This window comes from Globicephala melas, chromosome 21 (assembly GCF_963455315.2).
Source record: "Globicephala melas chromosome 21, mGloMel1.2, whole genome shotgun sequence".
NCBI classification, from domain to species: domain Eukaryota; kingdom Metazoa; phylum Chordata; class Mammalia; order Artiodactyla; family Delphinidae; genus Globicephala; species Globicephala melas.
The window spans coordinates 33,462,002-33,489,948 of record NC_083334.1 but is presented as its reverse complement, the minus strand read 5'-3'; the positions used below and the strand labels follow the sequence as shown (position 1 = coordinate 33,489,948).

General features: G+C 45.7%; 1 protein-coding gene across 5 annotated transcripts in view; it reads right to left on the bottom strand.

Annotated features, from left to right (window-relative positions):
• Positions 1-10,344: 10,344 nt before the first annotated feature.
• HGSNAT (heparan-alpha-glucosaminide N-acetyltransferase) overlaps positions 10,345-27,947 on the bottom strand; it is an 89,361-nt gene continuing 71,758 nt past the window's right edge. For 4 of the 5 annotated variants that reach the window (XM_060291535.1, XM_060291534.2, XM_030834659.2 and 1 more), the window contains 13 exons: positions 24,264-24,333; positions 23,283-23,380; positions 21,751-21,827; positions 21,123-21,153; positions 19,508-19,668; positions 18,287-18,402; positions 15,997-16,118; positions 15,508-15,634; positions 14,345-14,431; positions 12,579-12,656; positions 11,908-11,978; positions 11,706-11,818; positions 10,345-11,060 (listed from right to left, as the gene is read on the bottom strand). In XM_060291535.1, coding sequence (XP_060147518.1) covers positions 10,879-11,060; positions 11,706-11,818; positions 11,908-11,978; positions 12,579-12,656; positions 14,345-14,431; positions 15,508-15,634; positions 15,997-16,118; positions 18,287-18,402; positions 19,508-19,668; positions 21,123-21,153; positions 21,751-21,827; positions 23,283-23,380; positions 24,264-24,333 — 1,333 coding nt within the window. In that variant the 3' untranslated portion in view covers positions 10,345-10,878. The other variant, XM_060291537.1, reaches the window with a different exon arrangement.

Here is a 27,947-nt window from a genome sequence, read left to right as displayed (position 1 = left end):
TATCCATTCGTCTGTTGATGAGCATTTAGGTTGCTTCCATGACATGGCTATTGTAAATAGTGCTGCAATGAACATTGGGGTGCATGTGTCTTTTTGAATTATGGTTTTCTCTGGGTATATGCCCAGTAATGGGATTGCTGGGTCATATGGTAGTTCTATTTTTAGTTTTTTAAGGAACATCCATACTGTTCTCCATAGTGGCTGTATCAATTTACATTCCCACCAACAGTGCAGGAGGGTTCCCTTTTCTCCATACCCTCTCAGCATTTGTTCTTTGTAGATTTTCTGATGAGGCCCATTCTAACTGGTGTGAGGTGATACCTCATTGTAGTTTTGATTTGCATTTCTCTAATAATTAGTGATGTTGAGCAGCTTTTCATGTGCTTCTTGGCCATATGTATGTCGTCTTTGGAGAAATGTCTATTTAGGTCTTCTGCCCGCTTTTGGATGGGGTTGTTTGTTTTTTTAATATTGAGTTGCATGAGCTGTTTATATATTTTGGAGATTAATCCTTTGTCCATTGAGTCATTTGCAAATATTTTTTCCCATTCTGAGGGTTGTCTTTTCATCTTGTTTGTAGTTTCCTTTGCTTTGCAAAGGGTTTTAAGTTTCATTTAGGTCCCGTTTGTTTATTTTTGTTTTCATTTCCATTACTGTAGGAGGTGGATCAAAAAAGATCTTGCTGTGATTTATGTCATAGAGTGTTCTTCCTATGTTTTCCTCGAAGAGTTTTATAGTGTCTGGTCTTACATTTAGGTCTCTAGTCCATTTTGAGTTTATTTTTATGTATGGTGTTAGGGAGTGTTCTAATTTCATTCTTTTACATGTAGCTGTGCAGTTTTCCCAGCACCACTTATTGAAGAGACTGTCTTTTCTCCACTGTATATCCTTGCCTCCTTTGTCATAGATTAGTTGACCATAGGTGCATGGGTTTATCTCTGGGCTTTCTATCCTGTTCCATTGATCTATATTTCTGTTTTTGTGCCAGTACCATATTATCTTGATTACTGTAGCTTTGTAGTATAGTCTGAAGTCAGGGAGCCTGATTCCTCCAGTTCCATTTTTTTCCCCTCAAGACTGCTTTGACTATTCGGGGTCATTTGTGCCTCCATACAAATTTTAAGATTTTTTTGTTCTAGTTCTGTAAAAATTGCCATTGGTAATTTGATAGAGATTGCATTGAACCTATAGATTGCTTTGGGTAGTACAGTCATTTTCACAATATTGATTCTTCCAATCCAAGATAATGGATATCTCTCCATCTGTTGGTATCATCTTTAATTTCTTTCAACAGTGTCTTATAATTTTCTGCATACAGGTCTTTTGTCTCCTTAGGTAGGTTTATTCCCAGGTATTTTATTCTTTTTGTTGCAATGGTAAATGGGAGTGTTTCCTTAATTTCTCTTTCAGATTTTTCATCATTAGTGTATAGGAATGCAAGAGATTTCTGTGCATTAATTTTGCATACTGCAACTTGACCAAATTCATTTATTATCTCTAGTAGTTTTCTAGTGGCATCTTTAGGATTCTCTATGTATAGTATTATGTCATCTACAAACACTGCCAATTTTACTTCTTCTTTTCCAATGTGGATTCCTTTTATTTCTTTCTCTTCTCTGATTGTCGTGGCTAGGACTTCCAAAACTATGTTGAGTAAGAGTGGCGAGAGTGGATATCCTTGTTTTGTTCCTGATCTTAGAGGAAATGCTTTCAGTTTTTCACGATTGAGAATGATGTTTGCTGTGGGTTTGTCATATATGGCCTTTATTATGTTGAGGTAGTTTCCCTCTATGCCCACTTTCTGAAGAGATTTTATCATAAATGGGTGTTGAATTTTGTCAAAAGCTTTTTCTGCATCCATTGAGATGATCATATGGTTTTTCTTCTTCAATTTGTTAATATGGTGTATCACATTGGTTGATTTGCCTATATTGAAGAATCCTTGCATCCCTGGGATAAATCCCACTTGATGGTATATGATCCTTTTAATGTGTTGTTGGATTCTGTTTGCTAGTATTTTGTTGAGGATTTTTGCATCTATATTCATCAGTGATATTGGTCTGTAATTTTCTTTTTTGTAGTATCTTTGTCTGGTTTTGGTATCAGGGCGATGGTGGCCTCATAGAATGAGTTTCGGAGTGTTCCTTCCTCTGCAATTTTTTGGAAGAGTTTGAAAAGGATGGGTGTTAGGTCTTTTCTAAATGTTTGGTAGAATTCACCTGTGAAGCCATCTGGTCCTGGACGTTTGTTTGTTGGAAGATTTTAAATCACAGTTTCAATTTCATTACTTGTGATCCATCTGTTCATATTTTCTATTTCTTCCTGGTTCAGTCTTGGAAGGTTATACCTTTCTAAGAATCTGTCCATTTCTTCCAGGTTGTCCATTTTATTGGCATAGGGTTGCTTGTAGTAGTCTCTTAGGATGCTTTGTATATCTGCGTTGTCTGTTGTAACTTCTCCTTTTTCATTTCTAATTTTATTGATTTGTGTTCTCTCCCTCTTTTTCTTGATGAGTCTGGCTAATGGTTTATCAATTTTGTTTATCTTCTCAAAGAACCAGCTATTAGTTTTATTGATCTCTGCTTTTCTTTTGTTTCTATTTCATTTATTTCTGCTCTGATCTTTATGATTTCTTTCCTTCTGATAACTTTGGCTTTTGTTTGTTCTTCTTTCTCTAGTTCTTTTAGGTGTAAGGTTAGATTCTTTATTTGAGATTTTTCTTGTTTCTTGAGGTAGGCTTGTATAGCTATAAACTTCCCTCTTAGAATTGCTTTTGCTGCATCCCATAGGTTTTGGATCCTCGTGTTTTCATTATCATTTGTCTCTAGGTATTTTTTGATTTCTTCACTGATCTCTTGATATTTAGTAATGTATTGTTTACCCTCCATGTGTTTGTGCTTTTTATGTTTTTTTCCCTGTAATTGATTTCTAATCTTATAGTGTTGTGGTCAGAAAAGATGCCTGATATGATTTCAATTTTCTTAAGTTTACTGAGGCTTGATTTGTGACCCAAGATGTGATCTATCCTGGAGAATGTTCCATGTACACTTGAGAAGAAAGTGTAATCTGCTGTTTTTGGATGGAATGTCCTACAAATATCAATTAAATCTGGTCTATTGTGTCATTTAAAGCTTGTGTTTCCTTATTTTCTGTTTAGATGATCTGTCCACTGGTGTAAGTGAGGTGTTAAAGTCCCCCACTATTATTGTGTTACTGTCGATTTCCTCTTTTATAGCTGTTAGCAGTTGCCTTACGTATTGAGGTGCTCCTATGTTGGGTACATATATTTTTATAATTGTTCTATCATCTTCTTGGTTTGATCCCTTGATCATTATGTAGTGTCCTTCCTTGTCTCTTGTAACAGTCTTTATTTTAAAGTCTATTTTATCTGATATGAGTATTGCTACTCCAGCTTTCTTTTGATTTCCATTTGCATGGAATATCTTTTTCCATCCCCTCACTTTCAGTCTGAATGTGTCCCTAGGTCTGAAGTGGGTCTCTCTGAAGTGGGTGGATGAGGCTATCTAAGAGGCTTGTGCAAGTTTCCTGATGAGAGGGACTGCCCACGCTTCTCAGTCTTGGCTCTATGCTTGGGGAGCTGCTCTGTGTCCTCAAGGCCTTGGGGGCATCCTGGCTCCACCCACCAGGACTCTGGGCTTCTTCCTCACAGAGCAGAAGGTCTTCCTCGATCCAGGTCTTGATCCAGGTCTGTAGGCACGACACAGCCCACCTTCTCTGTTCACTGAGTTCTGAAGGCTGGGAAGTCCAAGATCAAGATGCCAGCTGATTGGTCTCTAGTAGAGCACCCTTCCTAGCTTGCAGACAGCTGCCTCCTTGCTGTGTTCTTCCCACTTTTTTTTTTTTTTTTTTTGGCCATGCCACACCGCTTGCAGGATCTTAGTTTCCTGACCAGGGACTGAACCCAGGGCCACAGCAGTGAAAGTGCCAAGTCCTAACCACTGGACTGCCAGGAATTCCTTACCACTTTTATCCAACATAATTTTGGAAGTCCTAGCCACAGCCATCAGAGAAGAAAAACAAATTAAAGGAATTCAAATTGGAAAGGAAGAAGTAAAACTATCACTGTTTGCAGATGACATTACACTATACATAGAAAATCCTAAAGATGCCAACAGAAAACTACTAGAGCTCATAATGAATTCAGTAAAGTTGCAGGATACAAAATTAATACACCAAAATCCACTGCATTTCTATACACTAACAGTGAAAGATCAGAAAGAGAAATTAAGGAAAGAATCCCATTTACCATCACATCAAAAAGAATAAAATACCTAGGAATAAATCTGCCTAAGGAGGCAGAAGACCTGTACTTTGAAAACTATAAGATGCTGACAAAAGAACCTGAAGATGAAAAAACAGATGGTTAGATATACCGTGTTCTTGGATTGAAAGAATTAATATTGTTAAAATGACCATACTGCCCAAGGCAATCTACAGATTCAATGCAATCCCTACCATATTACCAATGGCATTTTTCACAGAACTAGAACAACAACAAAAATTAATTTGTATGGAAACAAAAAAGACCATGAATAAGCCAAAGCAATCATGAGAAAGAAAAACATAGTTGGAGGAATCAGGCTCCCTGACTTCACACTACTACAAAGCTACAGTCATGAAAACAGTACGGTACTGGCACAAAAACAGACACATAGTTCAGTGGAACAGGATAGGAAGCCGAGAAATAAGTCCATGCACCTATGGTCAATTAATCACAACAAAGGAGGCAAGAACATGCAATGGAGAAAAGACAGTCTCTTCAATAAGTGGTGCTGGGAAAACTGGACAGCTACACGTAAAAGAAAGAAATTAGAACATTCTGTAACATCATATACAAAAATAAACTCAAATGGATTAAAGACCTAAATGTAAGACTGGATAGTATAAAACTGCTAGAGGAAAATGTAGGCAGAACACTATTTGACATAAATCACAGCAATATCTTTTTGGATCCATCTCCTAGAGTAATGGAAATAAAAACAAAAATAAATGAATGAGACCTAATTAAACTTAAAAGCTTTTGCACAGCAAAGGAAACCACAGACAAGATGAAAAGACAACCCAAAAAATGGGAGAAAATATTTGCAAACAATACAACCGACAAGGGATTAATGTCCAAAAGGTACAGACAGCTCAAACAACTCAATATCAAAAAACCAAATGACCCAGTCCAAAAAATGCGCAGAAGACCGAAATAGACATTTCTCTGAAGAAGACATACTGATGGCCAAAAGGCACATGCAAAACGCTCAATATTACTAATTATTAGAGAATGCAAATCAAAAGTACACCAGTCAGAATGGCCATCATCGAAAAGTCTACAAATAATAAATGCTGGAGAGGGTGTGGAGAAAAGGGAACCCTCTTGCACTGTTGGTGGGAATGTAAATTGGTGCAGCTACTGTGAAGAACAGTATGGAGGTTCCTTACAGAACTAAAAATAGAACAACCATATGATCCAGCAATCCCATTACTGGGCATATATCCAGAGAAAACCATAATTCGAAAAGTTACATAGCAGCACTATTCACAACAGTCAAGACCTAGAAGCAACCTAAGTACCCATCGAGAGAGGAATGGGTAAAGAGATGTGGTACATATATAAAATGTACCAGCCATAAAAAAGAATGAAATAATGCCATTTTCAGCAATAGGACCTAGAGATTATCATACTAAGTGAAATAAGTCAGACAAAGAGAAATATCATATGATATCACTTATATGTGGAGTCTAAAAAATAAAAGATACAAATGAATTTATCTACAAAACAGAAATAGACAGAAAAACACTTATGGCTACCAAAGGGGAAAGGAAGGGGGAGGGATAAATTAGGAATTTGGGATTAACATATATACATCCTATATGTAAAACAGTCAACAAGGACCTACTGTATAGCACAGGGAACTATACTCAATATTTTGTAATAACCTAAGGGAAAAGAATCTGAAAAAGAATTATATAACTGGATCACTGTGCTGTACACCTGAAACTAACATGACATTGTAAATCAACTATACTTCAATAAAATTTTTAAAAATAAAATTAGATCAATATAGTGGCTTAAGGAATAGACATCCGGTTTCAGAAAATATTTCAACTAGCTCATTTTAAAGTGCTTATCACTGTGATATGAGTGGATTACAAATATTAAACCATCCTGTTGTTTTTACAAACATGGCGTGCGTTGCCCGTAGCAACTTTCAAAGTAAACACTCTGGCACCTTTTGGTTTCATAACCCCTTCCTCAGATCGGCATCTGGGGGCAGCACACATCAAAATAAGACTGTCTCACACCCACATGTGTAGGGACCAGATAAAAGGGAACCAATCATCTTTTTTTTTTTTTTTTTTTTCAATTCGGTGGTGCGTTGCTGTGCAGAGTTGCAGGAAAAGGGCCACAGGATAGAATGGAAACTCAGACCAAGTGTGCAGATGAGGAAGGGCTCGCACCACTGGCACAGGAGGGTCCGTCCAAGCCCTGCACTGAGAGACTCAACCAAAGGGCAACCGCCTTCCAGCAGCTGAAGGAGTGTCCCGGGATGACCCCAGCGCCCTTAAAACGTCTGCCTGAGAAAGCTGCCACCGCCAGAATTTACTCTTTGCTCCTTTAGAAAGCTTGCAGTGCTCAACCCGCCCTCTGTTCTCTGAGATGTGAGACTGCCACCCGGAACTGTTTCCTCCAGGAGCTCTCTCTGAAATGTAAACATCCGGGGAGGATGGGGACTAATTCCGTGGGTACCTTGCTTCATGTGGCACCACCGCCTCCTGCCATAAGGATAGAAGTTTGTTTCTCCTCCATAAAAGCGCGAGTGAACAAACCCAGGTGGCCCAGTCACGTGGACCAATCCCGTCCCAGCTCCCAGTGCCCTTCCAAAGCCAGTCAGCCTTTCAAACTCCAGCCTTTTGCTTCAGGAAACTAGTTCCGATCACGCTGGACCCTCTTTCCATTGGCCTCACCGCTTTAGCAGCCTCTGGCTTTGTTCATCTTTGACAAGGGCTGGCTTCGCCTGTGATTTGTTAAACTGATGTGAGCTGTCTCCTGGGCAGAGCTGTAACAGGCAGGATTTGGACGGAGGTACCACTTTACAAGCCAAATGACATACAGAGTTTCATCAAATAAAAGAAAAACTCTTTATTTATGGAAGTGGAAGGGTGTGACCTCTAATAAGATAAAATGCAAGAACAAACAGCCATGAAAGGTGGGAAAATAGAAAAAGAACTGACCTCTGTCGAAAAAATCCAGCAGTCAGGACAGAATCCCACCAGACCTGAGATGGTAATGGACACCGTGGGAAGCCGTGGGCTCGGCCCTGCGGGGAGTGAGGCCAGCTGTCCTTACAGCTGCGTTTGGGATGGATTCTGCAAAGGAAAGCTAGCGGGATGCTGGCATCTTTTATCTGGCGCAGTGTTTGCAACATACATAATTAGATAAGGGGGTTACAGGGTCTGGAGCATCTTATGACATGACGCAAACATCTAGCATTTCTATCAACTTTGAAATCGGAAACACATGTAGCCTGAAGAAAAAAAATGTTTGGAACTAATGCCCAACAAAAACTGATTACCGGGAGAAAAATGGTGGCTTGCTACACCAGTGAAAACAGATTACACAGATATGCAGCTGAAGACAACCACTGGCGATGCGTCTTCCCGCCTAATTTCAAAGTTTAAACAGAAGGTGTGTTTAAAACCTCAGAAGCTGCATTGTTCACAGGGCCATGGCTGCTACAGCGTACTGCTTAGGATTTTTAAAGATCTACCCCTGGTTTTTTACGATTGATGGAAATCTCTTTCTGAAAGGCAGTTTGATTTGCTGAGAAAATTTCTCAAAGTCCTTTTGTCACCCCCATTTATTTGGAAAACAGGACTACATTAAAGGAAAAATAAAAAATAGTATGTTGACTTTCATTTAAGCTGATACCATCTGATACAAACCAGATTATTGTGCATTTATGAACGAGGCCCTTTATGGGCCAGAATGAAGTGAGGTCAAGTGTAAGAGCAGCAGTTTATTCACCTAATTATAAAGCGGAATTAGGAAAATAAGTGCAAAAAATGAATAAACAATGTCAAATTATTACATCCCCACTCCAGGACAGTACTTTCTGCTTTGTTACACAAGGACTCCACCCAACTTCCCCATGGGATGCACTGTGACATGGGTTTTCTGCAGCCACCGCTGCACACGGTTGTCCCCACTGCCATGTCCCACTCCACCACTCACCCTGCACACTCCCTGCCCTCCCCAGGGAGGTGACAGCTGTCCCCGCTCAGCCCTGGGCCAGGCCAGCCCAAGCTCCCTCGTCACGGCTGGTCTTGCACAGTTTGGGGAGCGTTTTCCGGCCAATAACGTTATGAGGCACAGAGGGGATGCCCGCTCCCTCCCGTGTGGCGCTGGCCGAGTGTGTGTGTCTGTCGTGATGGCAGTGGGGTGGGCATCTCAGCCGTGAAGCGACCTGAGCGGGAGCCCACCCGCCGTGGGACCACTTATGTGCGATGCTCTGCTTATAACCCAGCTGGATGGGGAGTTTCTGCTCCATCCGGCTCAAGACATCCTAACCGATGGACACCCCGACTTGAAAACTGCTTCTGGAGAGGCCCAGCTCAGCCTTACCTGCTGAGACTTGGAATGACATAGCCATGACCACCCACAAATGTGCACCGCAAGAGAGGGGTTTCCTCAAAGATGACAGCTCTCCCCACGCGCACACGTGCACACACACACGCACACGCACGTGCGCACACACACACATTAGCTCCAGATACACGCGAAATTTTACCTATGAAAAGCAAACCCACCACCCCATTTTGCTTTCACACGTTTATTTAGCGCCTGCTCTGCACGGGCCACTGTGGCGTGCGTGAAGAATGTGCCTTATCCGCCACAAGCTCACAGGCCAGCGTGGGAAACTGGTCATGTACCCAAATCACTGTCATGCAAGGCAGAGAGCAACAAGCGCCACAAGACTGAGCCCAATCAGATATTACGAGAACTCAGAGCAAGAAAATATTACTTAGGGACAAGACTAAGAGATTAGAGAAGGTGCCTTAGAAGCAGGGGGCAAATGTGATAGGTCAAGGGTCGATGGGAGAACATTAAGGGGATTAATCAACCTCAGGGGCAGGAGGCAGCTGATGGGGCTGCAAGGAGCAGGCTGGGTCCAGGGGGCTGGACACAGCCGAGGTGTGCTGGGCTTAACGGAGGACGGCTCTACCTGCCAGCAAAGCTGTTCGAACTTCAGTGTAAGTGCTTATAAGGAGGTGATGTGAGTCAGCTCTGTTTATGAAGTGTAATCTGGGGCAGTGGACAGTGGCTTTACAGAAGGAGGGACTGAGGGAAGGAGGCCGGTTGAAAAATGATTCCTCTTGGCATCTGGGCAAGAGTAACAGGCAGTGACCGTGAGAACTGAGACGACTTGGCAATGACTAAACATGGGAAAGGGGGACAGAGGAGGTAAAGCGGGTGAAAGACAGTTTTATCCGAGAGACAGAGGGTCACCTGTCTGCAGAGTTGGGACAATCCAAGCCGGAAAGGCTTGTGTTTGAGAAGAGAGGGTGGAGGGGGAAGCCTGAATGCTGGCGGACACCCAGGTGGACAGGTACAAGTTGGGATGAGAGTTCGGGTAGAGACGGGGTAGCTGGAAACTCACTATCCAAGCAGGGTGATAGCTGACATGAGGGGACAGGTCGAAGTGACCCCGCCTCACCATGCAAGGATGCTCCGAAGTACAACCTATAGCCACATCTTCCTTCAGTGTGGAATTCTCACAGGAAATCCCGAAGTAGGGTGCTGCAAAACGGGGGTGCTGGTCCCCTGTGTTCTCCTCCTTCACTCCTGAGAAACAATTCTGCAGTTTGGTGATTCCAAGCAGGAAAGCTGCCTCCACTGTGGAGGGTCATTCTGAAAAGAGTTACTCTGATGAGAGTTTTTTAAACTTCTCATTTATTTTCAAGAGTTTTCTGTAACAAAATTATTTTTCTAAGGATTTCAGAAATGCCACTGATGTCTCCCACCCCACTGGGTCTCAGAGCTGGAGGGGAGCTGAGCGGGCAGCACTGTGTCCCTCGTTGTGAGGGGACCTGCCTCGCGTCTGACCCGGCAAGGACGCCACAGCAGGAGCCCGGCCGAGACCATGAGCTTCTCTCTCTTCCTAGAGTCAGAGGATGGCCTGGGGGACCAGCTACCACCCAGACACACAGGCAGAAAGACAGACAGGCAGGCAGGAGGTGGGTGGGTAGAGAGACAGGTATATGCAAGGGTGGCTGGGAATAACACACCTACTGTTTCACTTGTTTTTCAAATGAGGAAAAGGAGAAAATGGCTTCTGATAGAAAGGCATTTTTTTGGACCCACCAGTTACTTACAGATCTGAAAGGAGATTACTTGGAATTTCTTGAAATACTAAACTGTACGTAACTGAAATATGTTAGACTATGTTACCACACACTATACCCAATGAGCTTCACAGTCAGACACAACAGAAACGGTGGTATCTTGGTCGGCGTGGACCAGCACAGAAAGGCAGTCTGCAGGAAAGATCATAAGGTCAGAACTTAGGTGGTCACAGAAGCAAAATGGCCTGGTTAACTCCCTTGTGAAAAATTAGAGGAGAAATCCTTAGAATGAAGTTGCAAAGGCATCCATTTCTACAGAAGATGGAGAGGAAAGACAATCACGTTTCAGACGTCTGAGTCTCACGTATACAGAGTCAGATGAGCCACGTCCGATAATCAACCAGCCTGAGCACGTCCGCATCGCCCCCAATAACCTGCAAATATGCAGTTTTATAACGAATGGCTCCTTTTAATGATGCCCCAGGCCCTGTTGTCTGCTAGCAACACATCTCAGCTGGGGCCTCAGATTTTCCAAAACACCTTCTTCTTATAGAGAACGTAAGCGATGAGCACCCAGAGTGCAGTGGCGACTATGTTCTGAACGAGATGCTCCCTGTGTGACTGGTTGTCCCCCAGCTTCCACTGGAAGGGGAAGTAGCTGGCGAAGACCTCGTGGCCCACGTATACCAAGATTGAGTTCATTCCTAAGGAAACACAGCTGGTTATTGACTTAACTCTTGAAATTTGCCTTTAGTTCAGTGAAAAAAGAAAAAGTGCCCACTTGTTATTGGCTACTCCAAAAATAAGTGATGCGAATCTTAGAGATTTGAGTGTGAACCTTATCCAAAAATTATTAGAAAACATTCCTTTGGTAAGTGTAATTCTGGAATACCGAATTTGAAAGGAAAGCCAGAATTATTCATTTATATTCTCCACACAGAAAACTGGAGGACCAATGAGCGTAACTGTTACTGGACTCGGGGCTGAAACGAGTCACTGAAGTCATCTGCTGTCTCTCATCTCGGGCAGAACCCGTGCATCTCCGCGTGGTGTCTCTTAGGCACCGCCTGTAGGGCAGGGGGTTTACATGAGAAAGCACGGCCCTGTTTGTGAAGCTCGAGGGACTGGACGACGTGCCTGAAGCGGCCAGAGGGGTGCATTTATGATCCCACAACCTAAATGGTAAAACGAGGTGGCGCTGCTCGGGGACAGGCCCAGCAACACCCTGCATGGACCCCCTCGGACCATCTCGGTCGGCGCCTTGGACACACCCGGCACCCGCGGCCTCTGGCCCGTCCGCTGGGTCCCCTCCTCCGCGAGGCCTGGGGCCGGTTGGTGGGGGGACTCACCAGGGTAGAAGAACGGGGTTCCCGTCCACAGCCCCTTCACGTCCACAACGGGGTACAGGACCAGCAGGATGAAGAAGGCAAAGGAGCTCAGCGTGGTGACATAGGAGATGGACCTGGGGGACAGCGGGCATCTCAGGGCTCCCGAGAGCACATCCAATGCCAGCCCGACCGGATGTGAAAACGACAGGCTTTCTGTACCTACCAGAGGTTTTTGTTTACTGGAATAAAGCCTTCATTTTCGGAAGCCTTTGTCAAAGCAACAGAAATAAACCCCTAGAAGCGGGGAGAAGATGTTAAAGTTTTTTACATCATCTCAAGAAACAATTGTGGTTCAAAACTGAAGAAAAGGAGTGACTTAATTGCTTAGGGAAGGCTGAAAACTGTGCCCTCTGTTTTATTCTTTTAACTGGAAAAACATTTTTAAGATGTGTAACTAAAAATGTTCTCCAAAAAACCTCTTTTCAGCATTACTCTTGAGTTGAAGGTAAACGACCTTATCAACTGGAGTGAATCCGTGGAGGAAACAGGGCTGCCAGGTCAGGGGTGAAAGAACAGCTAAGCTTATCTTTTGCCCCCAGTGAACCTGTTATCCTTGGCCTGGGCCTTCTGGCAAAGGTCCCCACCAGAACCCACACCTCCGCTCCATTTCCTCATATCTTCATTGACTTATTTATAAAGACATTTTCCTAAGAAAATCAACCTGAGAACTTAGGTGTCGAGACTTTTCCTCTCTGATATTCAAGTGAAGAAGAATGTTACCGATGCGAAGTGACAGCTGCTGTCTATCCCACGGCCGGCCACTAAACATTTTATGTCTTTGAAATGTGTATGTGTGAAAAGAAGGAATTTCAGTGAGGACCATCCGCTACTTACAAGGAAACAACCCCAGGTAGCGAATCTGATCAGGATGCCTTTAGTCTGATCCTTGTAATACAGGAGTATTTTCCCTGCCTGGGGAAGAAAACGCACAGTATGACCAAGAGAATCACCTACGATGTGTTCTTATTTCATACTCATCCACTGTCCTAACCGCTCGACAGGCGGACTCACCTGCAGGTACCGGGGTTACAAGGGGATGAACGGTACCCCTGTCCTTGGCTAGTGGAGGCCTAGAGGCACAGGGACCACTGGGGAGGGAGGGAGGGAAGGAGGGAGGGAGGGAAGGGGATGCGCAGAGGAGGTACCGCCAGGCTGAGGATATGAGCACAAAGCAGGAACAGTGTCTGGGCAGTAAGGAACAGCATGCACAGGAGTATGTCACACGGGTGAAAACGCACAGCCTCCCCGAGGTGCTGCAGGTAATTCAGAAAGGCCGGGGGTGGGCAGAGGTGGGAAGGTGGGAGCAGGTAGGCACGAGCTTTCTCCCACAGGTGATGGGAGCCAAGGAAAGTCACTTTTCCCCCACTAAGTGACAAGGGACCAGCTCAGGCTGGCCTGCTAGATGGCCCAGTCTGGCAGGGGTACAGAAGAGGGACAGAACAGCGTGGACCCAGAGGCAGGGAAACACTTTAAAAACAGAAAAATCTGGACTTTGCATAGCCCCACCCTCCTGCAAATTAGGAATTAATTTCTGAAAACATCAGAGAAAGTGTTAACAATAACTTAAAATAGCTAAAATTTATGAATGTCCTGGTCTTAGAACCTTATGTGAATTAACTGATTTAGGTGTGCCTACTTATTTGGGTGCCACTGAATCACAGAGGGTGCAGTAACACTCCCGGAATGACCCGGCTAGTAAGCGGGGTCAAGTCCAGGCCCCGGCGCCGGGCTGTACTCCTCGGCACCCACCCTCGGCTGTCCTGCAGGCGCAGATTTACCTGGAGAGCACGTGGGGGGATTAAATGCATTTATGAATAAAAGCACCCAATGTAAACTCTACAGTGCTGCGGAGAGAAAGGCAGTATCTCTAAATAGGAAATTATTTCATCACCAAAACGTATATGCTGTAGACCTGCACTGTCCCACGTGGGAGCCACTGACCACCTGTGACAATTTCAGTTTCAATTTAAATGCCGTAAAATTAAAAACCAGTTCCTCCGTCAGACCAGCCACGTCTGAGGACTCAGCGGCCACATGGACAGCACACGCGGAGCATTTTTACCGTTGCAGAGGCCCCCCTGCAGGAGGCTGGACCCGGTCTTTCCCCGCCCCCGTCATCTGCCCGCAAATAATAGTTTCAAACACCAATAAGGAGAACTTCAGCAAGGAAAATCTAGACTGCTCAGAATCCTAACAAACACGTGAGAGAAGCCAAGAACAACCTGTACTGACTTTGGCATACAACAGGCATAACCTGAAACTGTGCCAACTGTACACACAAGGTGACAGGTGACCTTCCAAAGGCCGCCAGCCCAGCAGGGACCCCTCTCAGCCAGGGGCTGCTGTGCGCCCACTGCCGAGATGAGCCGTATGAATAACTTTTTTGGAGAATATAGGAATTATACCTAATTATTCGAAAGTGCTAAATTTTAGCAACCTCTGGTTTTGACCACCTGTCAAATATAAACAGAATTTATTAGGTCTGAAACACAGAAGATGTGCTTCCAGTTACTTATTTTAATCAAATGGTTTTTGGATTAGTAATGAATCAATAACCATGAACTGTCAGGAACACGCATTCTCATGAAATGAACAAATACCTGAACTCCTAAAAATGCCATCACGATGGAGTTGATGGTCCCCAGGATGCCTTCTGGGTCGTAGGCCACCTCGGTGTGATAAAGCACCTGACAGGGCAGGACAAGCAGGCGGGACTCACCCAAGGATCACAAAAAGCACACAGCAACTCACAGACAAAATGCAAACTCGGATACACCCCAGTATTCAACATTTTTGGTTTTGCTGCAGAAATTCACTGCTAACTTATGGGGATGACGGGCAGAATACTCCTGGCCAAGAAAGTGTGTGGCATGTGACACTCTGGCATGTGACACTCTCCCCACATGGGAGACCGTGCTGGGCCCTGTGGCTGTGACACTACACGTCCCTAACCAGCTTCAAACACCACACATGACACCTTCTAATTTTCAGGTTTACTCTTTGCGGCCGACCCTACTGTAACGTCGACAGCTTCCTTTCTTCTTTTAAGGCAAATAACGATAAGAAAAATACCTTTGTATTATTTCATTATAAAAGAAATCGTTCTTGTAGAAACGGCAGAAATTTGGAACCAGTCATTGCAGTGGGTGCTGGAAGGCACTGCCCAGCTATCTGGCCCCCGCCTGTCCATCCCACCCCTTTTGCAACTAAAGCATCCACTCCCCCGGCTGCTAGACGTATCCATGGCCCAAAGCTCTCAGCAGCTTCTGGATTTGTCCCTGAAGACAGCTGCCCCTCAGGAGTCGCCCTCTGGCCAGGCCATCACATCCCACCCGGGATATCTAGAGCCTGGTCCCTCACCTCACTGAGAACAACCCTGAAGGGCCGCCCCAGCCCCCAGGAGACCAGCGGGGGCCTGCGTGTGGCTGTCCCCACTGCCCCGTCCTGTTTCCTCCAGACCCACACGTGCTGATCCCAAAAGCACTGTCTGACAGACCTCCCTCACGGGAAGCTGTCCCCATACCTGAGATGTACAAGAAAGCACCTTGCTGCACACCTGACACCAGGCAGTCTCACTTTAACAGCCAAAGAAATGTCTACATGCCGCCCACAACCAACATTAAACTGAAGTCTGTAAAGTCAGCCAACTTTTCAAATAAAACTTCGTTCCACCCAAGTCTATTTCGTGGACACAGTTCGGAGTTGGCTCTTTCCCTTCCTTCCCCTCAGTGTCCGGTTCCAAGTTGGAGCCAGGCTCACTCACAGCCGAGGAAGGATGCTGGTAAAGGTGATGGTCTCCTAGGAGCAGGCGGTCAATGTAGCCGGCAGCGCCTCCCGTGCAATTCGGATACTTGCCCCAATCTCCGAGGCCCCCGGGGCCCAGATAGCCGCTGGGGAAGCGAGAACATGCACTTCACCCACCAGACTTAGGGGCAGGGGGATGTACACCGGTGATGTGCGTGCCCACAAAGAGCCGCAAACACCCACCAGCCTGACGACCCCGGGGCACCATGCACGTCCGCTGCGGGGCCCCTGACTCGACGGCTGCCCGAGGGGTAAGGCGGGAGCCCAACGTCTGTCCCACCGACCCTGGAAAACCTCATGGAGACAGGCCTCTGGACACGTGCCCAAACCCCCTCCCACACAAGGGGAGAAGAGAGAGAGGAAGGGAGGTCCCAATGTGGGAAATCCGACAGCTGTAACTCAGGGGCTCGGACTTGGCAAAAAGGGGATTCCCGCAGGGCTGGCTCACGTAGGGCATCCGGGAACAGGTAAGAAGAAGGTCAAGGCCAGCCAAACACCTTCCAGCATCAGGATGAAGAGCCACTGGGGCCAGCTGGATGTGATGTCCAGCAGAGAAAAGCAGCTTCTCTCCTGCAGGGGCGGGGCATAAAAAACGTGAGCTAAACGCAAGTGGAATGGGACACAATACACAGTGCAGTACATGTACTCAGAAAATTCTCTGTGACGCTCCTCTTGGCCTTTACGGTAGTAACACAAAATAGACGTGTGTTTATTCCATATGTGGCATGTGGTCTAGATGCTTCATCTCTATGACGTAGCACAGTAAAAGGCCAGTTAAGAAGAAATCAGTGGACAATTCCACTCCTATACCCAAGAGATCTGAAGAGAGATGTTCGTACAAAAACTTGTACACAAATGGACATAGAATCACTATGCGTAATATCCAGAAAGTGGAAACAAGTCAAATATCCATCACCTGATGACTGGATACACAATGTGGTACATTCGTAAAATGCAGTATTATTCAGAAGTAAAAAGGAATCAAGTACTGATGGTATAACATGGATAAACCTCAAAAAATATTCTGCTAAATGAAAGAAGCCAGACACAAAAAGCCACATATTCTGTAATTCCATTTCTAGGACATGTCCAGAACAGGCAGATCTATAGACAGAGAGTAGATTAGGGGTTGCCTAGGGCTGGGGGGACCTGGGGTTGGAGAGCGGCTGGTAGTGAGGACAGGGTGTTTGGGGGGATAATGAAATTGTTCTAGAATTAGACAGTGGTGACGACTGCACGACTCCATGAATATACTAAATATCCCTCAATTTTGCGCCTCAAATGTGTAAGCTTTATGGTATGTGAATTATATCTCAATAAAGCTATTATTTTAAAAAGAAATAAAGAGACTTCCCTGGTGGCGCAGTAATTAAGAATCTGCCTGCCAATGCAGGGGACACAGGTTCGAGCCCTGGTCCGGGAAGATCCCACATGCCGCGCTGCGACTAAGCCCGTGCGCCACAACTACTGAGCCTGCGCTCTAGAGCCCGCGAGCCACAGCTATTGGGCCTGCGAGCCACAACTACTGAAGCCCACGCACCTGGAGCCCGTGCTCCGCAACGAGAGAAGCCACCGCAATGAGAAGCCCGCGTGCAGCAACAAAGAGTAGCCTCCGCTTGCCGCAACTAGAGAAGGCCCGCGCGCAGCAACAAAGACCCAACACAGCCAAAAATAAATTAAATTAAATTAAAAGAAATACAGCTATATTTTAAAAAAGGAAAATAAAATTTAAGCTTTTGGAGCTTAAAATGGAAAGAGAGGGAAGGAGAGGTGCAGCCCACCACTCCTGGTGTCCCCCCAGCCCTGGGCTCCACTGTGGGACCTGGATGAGCCTTGCAGACCCTCCGGTTCCCCACAGCCAGCAAGGTCAGGTTCACATGTGCACATGGAGCCCCTGTGTGCCTTCCATAGCCTACAGCAGAGGGCACGGGTGTGCCAGCAGGGGTCGGGGGGCGCGGTGTGAAGGAGTGAAGTGTAAATGCTCTCCAAGCACGTAAAACCAAGGGATCATTACAGGAAAAACCAAGAGAACCGGGGATTCAGTGATGAATTTGCTAGTTACCCACACAGGAAGGAGCTGGACAACAAATGCAGCTTTATTAACTTACTGTGAAGTAGGACCCCAAATGGAAGCATTTAAATATTTCCACCTGAAGTTTTACTTTCGTTGGGGGAAAAAAAATAGTGGTCATCTGAGTAAACTCAACTCAGCAATTTATAATAAGACAGAAAGTAATTACAAAAGAGGTGAGATGCTCACATACTTCTTACAAAGAAGACACAGGAAGCGGCCCAGGGCGGAACTGTCATCTCCTGGCCCAACATTGGCACTGTCCAAGTCGAACCTCTGCAGCATGTGTATAGACACTGAAATGTTCTGTGAGGTTTTTGTGTATCCTTACCACCAGGAAATTGAAAAACTGGCAGTAATTCCCCCAAGAGGCTGGACCAGCCAACTAGAAGATGGTGATGTTATTTAACGCCATCACATTCATTTGATTAATGGAAACTGAAATATGTGTTAAGAGGGTAGATCTCATGTTATGTGTTTTTTACCACAATTTAAAAGAAGATTGATATAAAGACTAAATAAAAATAACTAATTGAAGAGAAAAAAGAATGTTTTTGACTAACTGAGTTAAAGAGTCTTGTAGTCTCTGGTACTGCACTCAAAACTAAAGAAAGTTCTAGTACCTAAACAGGGACCTCTCCCCCTTTCATAATGCAGGGTTTCTCACCGAGGTGCAGATCTCAGGCACGGGCTTGGCAAAGAGCAGCTCCAACACGGCGACCACAAAGTAGGTGCCCCCGAGCCGCTGGAGCACGCCGGGGATCCGCACCTTCTCCCAGGACACTGCGGGACGCACAGGGTACAGGGGTGTCAGCCGGCACTGCTCACTTCACCCCAAGATGACACCACTGTTTCCTGAGGGGGGAGACAGACTTCCATTGCATCTGAGGAAGTTAAGCTCTTGGAGATGGAAACACACGTGGTCAAGGGCCTGGCTCACACACGGCAGTGACGCTGGGCTAAGAGCCAGGGAGGGTCCGGCTCGGTGTGGGGATAACGCAGACGCCCTCGGCCCTGAAGCCCTGCCCCACCCCGCCTCGGCCTTTCCCATCAGGAGTGTGGACTCAACTCACATCCAGCAGGAGCCTGCAGACCCAGCGCAGCCCGCGGACTGTCCCTGCCATGCAGGCTACGTGACTGTATCACTGCCCGAGGGTAACCCTATAAGGACCCCCGCAGTGTGTCCTGGGAGCAGTGGCCCTCTGTTGGGGGATCCATCGAATGGACTTTTCTGTGACACCTTCCCTTAGCACCCCACCTCCTCCCGTCGCCTGAAGCCTTAGTGCTTCTTGCCTGAGGGGTTCACCTGGCACCTGCCTGGATAAGTACGTCTTCTTTCTGCTAATGACACCGTAAGCCCCTTGAGGACGGTGGCCGCTGCCTTCCCTGGTTCCGACACTGGTCCCCAGAACAGGGCTCACTCACATCCTTCCCTCAGCTTTCCTGTCCCTCTCACGCCACTCAGTGACAGAGATGTCATACCTTTCCCGCAGCCCGGGGGCATTCAGGTGATGGCAAGGTGGACCCTTGAACAACAGCCTTACTGTGAAAGCTGGTGAAACCAAAGCGGCAGGAGGGCAGCTCTGAGAACCAGTGTGGTCCCTGCTCTGCCCTTCACTACACACGGACACAGCACTCACTCTCCCGGCCCCAGGGTCTTCCCTTGTACAGAAGGGTTTGAGTGGACTGGTGGCGCCTCCCAGGCCTAAAATTCCAAGATAGTAATAATGATAATGCCCAAAGTCATACAAGCATTAGATATACTTTTCTAGTAACTGTTCTTTTTTCAGGTACATGAGACGGAGAAACTGCATTTCTTTCAAATTATAACACATCGTTTCCCTATTTCAACCTGAATACATTCTAACAGAGGGGAAAAAATACTCACGTGGACCAAGGCAATAATTGGGGTTCACAATGACAATTCCTATACAGATTAACAGGAAACTCCTCCACGCAATTTTCCCCAGCAATCTGAATTTTGAACATCCCCGCTGCAGAACGGAAGTCATTGACAGAAAGATCGAAGATCCCATAATAAACACAAACCTGAAAAAACAAAGCTGTTACTAGATGGCCACTTTCAACTTTGTCTCTATGTCATTACTATTTTATAATCTACTACGTAAGAGAAGCAACACATGATTTTTGAAAGAAACTGACAATTGAAACCACATCCGGTTTAGTGGTGGAGAAGAATCAGAATGTTGGGCTGGAAGGACTGTGCACCTTCTTGTCCTGTCTTAGGGGGAGATCCTTCGGGACTGACTGCAGCTTCCATGGACAAGCCTTCCATCAAAGACAGACAAACCACTAGGTATAAAATAAGCTACAAGGATGTATTGTACAACATAAGGAATGCCAATATTTTATAATAACTATAAATGGAGTGTACCCTTTAAAAATTGTGAATCCCTATATTGTACACCTGTAACTTATATAATATTGTACATCAACTATACGTCAATTAAAACAAAAGGAACTCCTCCCCCACTCAGATAAACCTGAGTTCACGTTAGCAGTGAAACACTGGGGACCAAAGACGCAAACCAGTGGCTGGTCCTGCCTATAAATGATGGAGGCAAGCCGCTCAAAGCATCTCAGCAAAGACACAAGAGCCACGCTGTGCAGGGGCCAGAGTCCCTCAGCAGGGGAATGCTCCGGGCAGAGCGGGGTACTCCACTATTATTTTATTTTATTTTATTTTATTTTATTATTTATTTATTTAATTTGTTTATTTATTTATTTTTGGCTGCATTGGGTCTTCGTTGCTGCACACGGGCTTCCTCTAGCTGTGGTGAGCAGGGGCTACTCTTCGTTGCGGTGCGCGGGCTTCTCACTGCGGTGGCTTCTCTTGTTGCAGAGCATGGGCTCTAGGCACACAGGCTTCAGTAGTTGTGGCTCGTGGGCTCAGTAGTTGTGGCTCGTGGGCTCTAGAGCACAGGCTCAGTAGTTGTGGTGCACGGGCTCAGTTGCTCCGTGGCATGTGGGATCTTCCTGGACCAGGGCTTGAACCCGTGCACCCTGCATTGGCAGGCAGGTTCTTAAGCACTGCACCACCAGGGAAGTCCTCCACTATTATTTTAAAGTGTAACTTATTACTATCCTTAACTGCTACATACTTCTCTGTATTCCCTGATACTGATATACTGTATACCTTTTAGGAACTAAGATGTTCAAATTTATTTTCAGGATTAGTGGAATATTCAGAATTTATGATTTCCTACGAGATTCCAGGATCTTGTACATCATATCCACACTAATAAAATGTTCCCTTTGAAATCAGCAGTCTTTTATTCTCACGTTTCTTAGATAAGCACGAGCCCAAGTATCAGAATGATTCAGAAACCTGGCTTTCGGAAGGACCTCATCACACTACCACCTGTGGGCAGCACAGGCCCGCAGCCCGGAACTCAAGGCTGGTGTTGAGAAGGTCCAGCATCCACTGAAAACAAAACTTTGCAGATGGGCTACGAAGAGCGGATGGCCGATTTGCAACTCACCACGGGAACACAAGGTCAGCCACCGTCAGTCCTGCAGAAGAACACAAGCACGACAGTGAGGAAAGGACCTGGAACGCCGGTGCTCCCTGACCCGGGAAGGCTTCCATCTCACACTGACGGGGAAAGCCCTGGGTAAACCTCATGAAGCAGCACCGAGCTCCCTGGACTCTGTGGCCAGGGGCCAGCCCGGGCGTCACCTGAGAGCACCCCTGCTGTGGGAGCACCACAGAGAAGTATGTGGACAATCTGTGAACTTAGGCAGACCTTACTCAAAACCCATCCTAAGGCAACCCCCCAGCCAGATTCACAGCCACTGTTCAGCGCCACTCAGACCACCCCCAGCTCCACGGCATCGCAGGAGGACCGTGAGTCTCGGGGCAGGACGCCCGTGCGGCTGAGGCACGGGGCACACCTAGAAGAGCACAGAGATCGTGTACAACGTGATGACAGCGAAGCATCTCGGAGTCAGAGCACATGAAAGGAAGAGCAGAGCTGAAGGCTGACAGAACGACCTAAGGGGCCTCTGTGGGGCTCACCTCTGGAACCCCTGGGGGACGCCAAGGAGCCCTCCTACCTGCGGCTCTCAGAGGGCCCGCGTCAGCAAGGCGACCTCTCAGCGGTGTCTTACCGTTCCAACTCGCGTGCTTGAAGTACCAGTATCTCCCACCTCCGTAGTTCACAAAGACCATGAGGGTGAGAGCGATCCTGCAAAGCCACAAAGATACACTCTCAGGGCCTGGGCATGTGACAAGGATGGCCCGACTGCAGGACACAGGTGCCGTCACGATACAAGCAGACACTGAAAGAGCAGGAAACTCCCACTTCTAGCCATCACGGTTAGGACCCTCGCGCTAAAGTCCTCTCTGCCAACATTTCCAACATGACGTCTGAAGACAAACTTACACCAACACTGAACTGTGTAACTTGAAAATGGTGCAAAACATTCCCGATCACTCCACTTTGTGCTAATAACTTAGATGTCTCAGGTTAAAGAACTGTAGTGGGAGGGGACACTCTTTAGGGTCAAGCCCTGGGTCCCTCTCTCTTAGGAGCCACTGGACCTCAGGCGAGCCCCTCATCAGTTCTCTGTGAGGAGGGACACCCCTGACCTGGGGACCACAGGCACCACGATGGAGAGTAACGTACATCACAGCACCTAAACGGTGCCTGAAACATCTTAGCACTTAAATCAATGTCGACTCCCGTCCACCTGTGAACATCTCCGAAAGAAAGAGGAATACAATAAAACAGATTCTGCATGTGCTGTTGTTTGCTGCTAATTTCTCAGAATACGGGGAATAAAAACGTTAGTATGTCAGTGGGTGATTTGTGGGCACTCTGGAGCCCACCTTACTCAACTCTGTGGCTCAATTTCTTTATCTGTGAAACAGGTGTATTATTAAAAGTATATACTTCATAGGATTGCTAAAAGATTAAGGAAATTAAGACAAGCTGGAACAGTGCTTGGCATACCATAAGGACTCAAAACTGTTAGCAGTGGTTACTATTAGTATCGTTACTGTTATTACTGCCTGGCTTTGGGCACACACAGGAGCACTTAGAGCTCGGGAAGCTGGTCAGTTATCAGGTTATCACTGGAGTTTGAAAGGCCTCAGTGGGAGAAACAGAAGACCTGACACCTAGATATTGCTTTTCAGCCATACAGTCTTAGACTCTATTTTCAGAGTTTGGTCCCGGCCTTCGTTCTTTTCCCAGAACCGGAAAATAACAATTTACTGCAGGACTCTGTGGATTTGCTGTCAGTTGATACCCGAGCTGCTGTGCGAATGGTGGAGGAGGCCGAGGGCTGTCCCGGGTTCCGTTTCCAGACTGGGGCACTAGCCCATTGGTCCAGGGCTGAGCGGACACGGGGCCCTCGGGCAGCTGCTCACACGTGTGAGTGGCTTTCTCAGCAGCACCTGTGCACCAGGGGAGACGGGCTCCGGCCTCTCCCACTGCTGCTCTCCAGTGACACGTCACCCTGGCTCTCGTGACAGTTTTCAAGTCAGGAGAGGCTGCCGATTTCTCTTTCGGGCAGGAAATCCTTTCTAGCCTAGAGAGTAAAAGGCACGTGAAACGCCTCCCGCTGCAAGTGGGTGGACTCGTGAACGTGCCACCCGAGGCCACCTGTGCCCACGGGTCACCAGGGAGCCCACGTACCCGCGGAACGTGTCCACGCAGCGGAGGCGCAGGGGGGTCGCCGACTGACGCCAGGCCTCTGGTGGGGGGTCGCCCGCCCTGCTCGGAGACCCCAGCTCCTGCCGGAAAAGAGGAGAAAAATGCAAACAGTTCATAATACAAAAGAGTAAACTATACTTTCCTGTGTTTTAGGGAAGAAATTAGCAGAGTGAAAGACAAGGATCATTGTTCTGGATAATACTTTAATTTGCCTTTGTAAAGACCCCACCTAGAGGTTAGGTTTTTCACTTTATTTGGTTTATGTGCCGCCTGCTGAGCTCTCCGTGGCCATGCTGATAAATGATAAATGACCACAAAGGAGCAAGAGTACCAGCAAGTGTGTCCAAAAGTGGACAAAGATACGTCCATGTTAATCAATTAACACAGACAGTATGTTTAATCATCACAGCAGGCCATCTCATGTATAGACTTAATACTGATGTCTCTCACTCTTTTGTCTTCATCTTTTTTTTTTTTTTTTTTGTGGTACGCGGGCCTCTCACTGTTGTGGCCTCTCCCATTGTGGAGCACAGGCTCCGGACGCGCAGGCTCAGCGACCATGGCTCACGGGCCCAGCCGCTCCGTGGCACGTGGGATCTTCCTGGACCAGGGCACAAACCTGTGTCCCCTGAATCAGTAGGCAGACTCTCAACCACTGCGCCACCAGGGAAGCCCATCATCCTGATACTCTCTACTTAAACAGATTGATTCAACAGTGCTGCCTGAAGAGTGAAAACCATCTCCACACCCAGCATCACAAAGCAGCTCAAGCTCCAGCCTCACAAAGATGGGGGCGGGGGGGGCACCCTTCACGGGGCCAGCAAGGACTGCTGTTTACCAAGAAGGCAGGACACATGACCTGGCCTTGCACAGCACGAGATAATTGAGATTACTAAATAGCAGACTGTAAATCCGAATCCAGGAAAACACCCAGAGCACACACGATGCGTCTGAACAACTCACAGAATTGATGAGGCCGTCCGTTTCCTGAGAATTTATGGCTTTAGAAATCCAATCACGAAAGTCTTCCAAGCTGTAAATAAATGAAAGGCCTGGTTAATTTGTTTTCCTCGGCAGAATTTTCAGAATGGTATCATATTGAAAGGAAATTAATTTAAAGTTCACATTCTATACAAGTCAAAGAACTAAACATTTTAAAGTGTTTTAACGAAACGGAAGTAGAAATCCAAGTACATTCAAATGCTTCACCCTGACAGCATGGTCTCCTGATCGATGAGACAGAAATAAAGACACAGCTTTCGTTCAAGGGTGTTGTGAGGAAGATGGCAGAGTACAAGGACGTGCGCTCACTCCCTCCTGCGAGAGCACCAGAATCACAACTAACTGCTGAACAATCATCAACAGGAAGACACTGGAACTCACCAAAAAAGATCCCCTACATTCAAAGACAAAGGAGAAGCCACAATGAGATGGTAGGAGGGGCGCAATCACAGTAAAATCAAATCCCATAACTGCTGGGTGGGTGACTCACAAACTGGAGAACACTTGTGCCACAGAAGTTCACCAACTGGAGTGAAGGTTCTGAGCCCAACGTCAGGCTTCCCGACCTGGGGGTCTGGCAATGGGAGGAGGAATTCCTAGAGAATCAGACTTTGAAGGCTAGCCGGATCTGATAGCAGGACTTCAACAGGACTGCGGGAAACAGAGACTCCACTCGTGGAGGGCACACACAAAGTAGTGTGCACATCGGGACCCAGGGGAAGGAGCAGTGACCCCATAGGAGACTGAATCTGACCTACCTGCTGGTGTTGGAGGGTCTCCTGCAGAGGCGGGGGGGAGGGGGTGGCTGTGTCTCACCATGAGGACAAGGACACTGGCAGCAGAAGTTCTGGGAAGTACTCCTTGGCGTGAGCCCTCCCAGAGTTCGCCATTAGCCCCACCAAAGAGCCCGGGTATGCTCCAGTGTTGGGTCGTCTCAGACAAAACAACCAACAAGGAGGGAGCACAGCCCCACCCATCAGCAGACAAGCGGATTAAGTTTTACTGACCTGTGTCCACCACAGCAACACCCAGCTCTACCCACCACCAGTCCCTCCCAACAGGAAACGTGCACAAGCCTCTAAGATAGCTTCATCCACCAGAGGGCAGACAGCAGAAGCAAGAAGAACTACAATCCTGCAGCCTGTGGAACAAAAACCACATTCACAAAAAGACAGACAGGATGAAAAGGCAGAGGGCTATGTACCAGATGAAGGAACACGATAAAACCCCAGAAAAACAACTAAATGAAGTGGACATAGGAAACCTTCCATAAAAAGAATTCAGAATAATGATAGTGAAGATGGTCCAGGACCTTGGAAAAAGAATGGAGGCAAAGATCGAGAAGATGCAAGAAATGTTTAACAACGACCTAGAAGAATTAAATAAAAACACCTAGAAGAATTAAAGAACAAACAAAGATGAACAATACAATAACTGAAATGAAAAATACACTAGAAGAAATCAACAGCAGAATAAGTGAGGCAGAAGAACGGATAAGTGACCTGGAAGACAGAATGGTGGAATTCACTGCCACGGAACAGAATAAAGAAAAAAGAATGAAAAGAAATGAAGACAGCCTAAGAGACCTCTGAGACAACATTAAACAGAACAACATTCTCATTATAGGGGTCCCAAAAGGAGAAGAGAGAGAGAAAGGACCCAAGAAAATAGTTGAAGAGATTATAGTTGAAAACTTCCCTAACACGGGAAAGGAAATAGCCACCCAAGTCCAGGAAGTGCCAAGAGTCCCAGGCAGGATAAACCCAAGGAGAAACACGCCGAGACACATGGTAATCAAACTGACAAAAACTAAAGACAAAGAAAAATTATTGAAAGGAACAAGGGAAAAATGACAAATAACATACAAGGGAACTCCCATAAGGTTAACAGCTGATTTCTCAGAAGAAACTCTACAAGCCAGAAGGGAGTGGCATGATATATTTAAAGTGATGAAAGTGAAGAACCTACAACCAAGATTACTCTACCCAGCAAGGATCTCATTCAGATTAGATGGAGAAATCAAAAGCTTTGTAGACAAGCAAAAGCTAAGAGAATTCAGCACCACCAAACCATCTCTACGACAAATGCTAAAGGAACTTCTCTAAGTGGGAAACACAAAAGAAGAAAAGGACTTATAAAAACAAACCCATAACAATTAAGAAAATGGTAATAGGAACATACATATCAATAATTACCTTAAGCATGAATGGATTAAATGCTCCAACCAAAAGACACAGGCTCACTGAATGGAAAAAAGAAAAAAAGACCCATATATATGCTGTCTACAAGAGACCCACTTCAGACCTAGGGACACATACAGACTGAGAGTGAGGGGATGGAAAAAGATATTCCATGCAAATGGAAATCAAAAGAGGGCTGGAACAGCAATACTCATATCAGACAAAATAGACTTTAATATAAAGAATGTTACAAGAGACAAGGAAGGACACTAAATAATGATCAAGGGATCAAACCAAGAAGAAGATAGAACAATTATAAATATATATGCACCCCAACATAGGAGCACCTCAATACATAAGGCAACTGCTAACAGCTGTAAAAGAGGAAATCGACAGTAACACAATAATAGTGGGGGACTTTAACACCTCACTTACACCAATGGACAGATGATCCTAACTGAAAATTAGTAAGGAAACACAAGCTTTAAATGACACAATAGGCCAGACAGATTTAATTGATATTTATAGGACATTCCATCCAAACAGCAGATCACACTTTCTTCTAAAGTGCACATAGAACATTCTCCAGGATAGATCACACCTGGGTCACTAATCAAGCCTCAGGAAATTTAAGAAAATTGAAATCATATCAAGCATCTCTTCTGACCACAACGCTATGAGATTAGAAATCAACTGCAGGAAAAAAAACATAAAAAACACAAACACATGGAGGCTAAACAATACGTTACTAAATAATCAAGAGATCACTGAAGAAATCAAAGAGGAAATAAAAAAATACCTAGAGACAAATTACAAAGAAAACACAATGATCCAAAACCTATGGGATGCAGCAAAAGCAGTTCTAAGAGGGAAGTTTATAGCTATACAAGCCTACCTCAAGAAACAAGAAAAATCTCAAATAAACAATCTAACCTTACACTTAAAGGAAATAGAGAAAGAACAAACAAAAGCCAAAGTTAGTAGAAGGAAGGAAATCATAAAGATCAGAGCAGAAATAAATGAAATAGAAACAAAGAAAACAATAGCAAAGATCAATAAAAATAAAAGCTGCTTCTTTGAGAAGATAAACAAAATTGATAAACCATTTGCCAGACTCATCAAGAAAAAGAGGGAGAGGACTCAAATCAATAAAATTAGAAATGAAAAAGGAGAAGTTACAACAGACAACGCAGATATACAAAGCATCCTAAGAGACTACTACAAGCAACTCTATGCCAATGAAATGGACCTGGAAGAAATGGACCTATTCTTAGAAAGGTATAACCTTCCAAGTCTGAACCAGGAAGAAACAGAAAATACGAACAGACCAATAATCACAAGTAATGAAATAGAAACTGTAATCAAAAATCTTCCAACAAACAAAATACCAGGACCAGATGGCTTCACAGGTGAATTCTATCAAACATTTAGAGACTCTTCCAAAAAACTGCAGAGGAAGGAACAG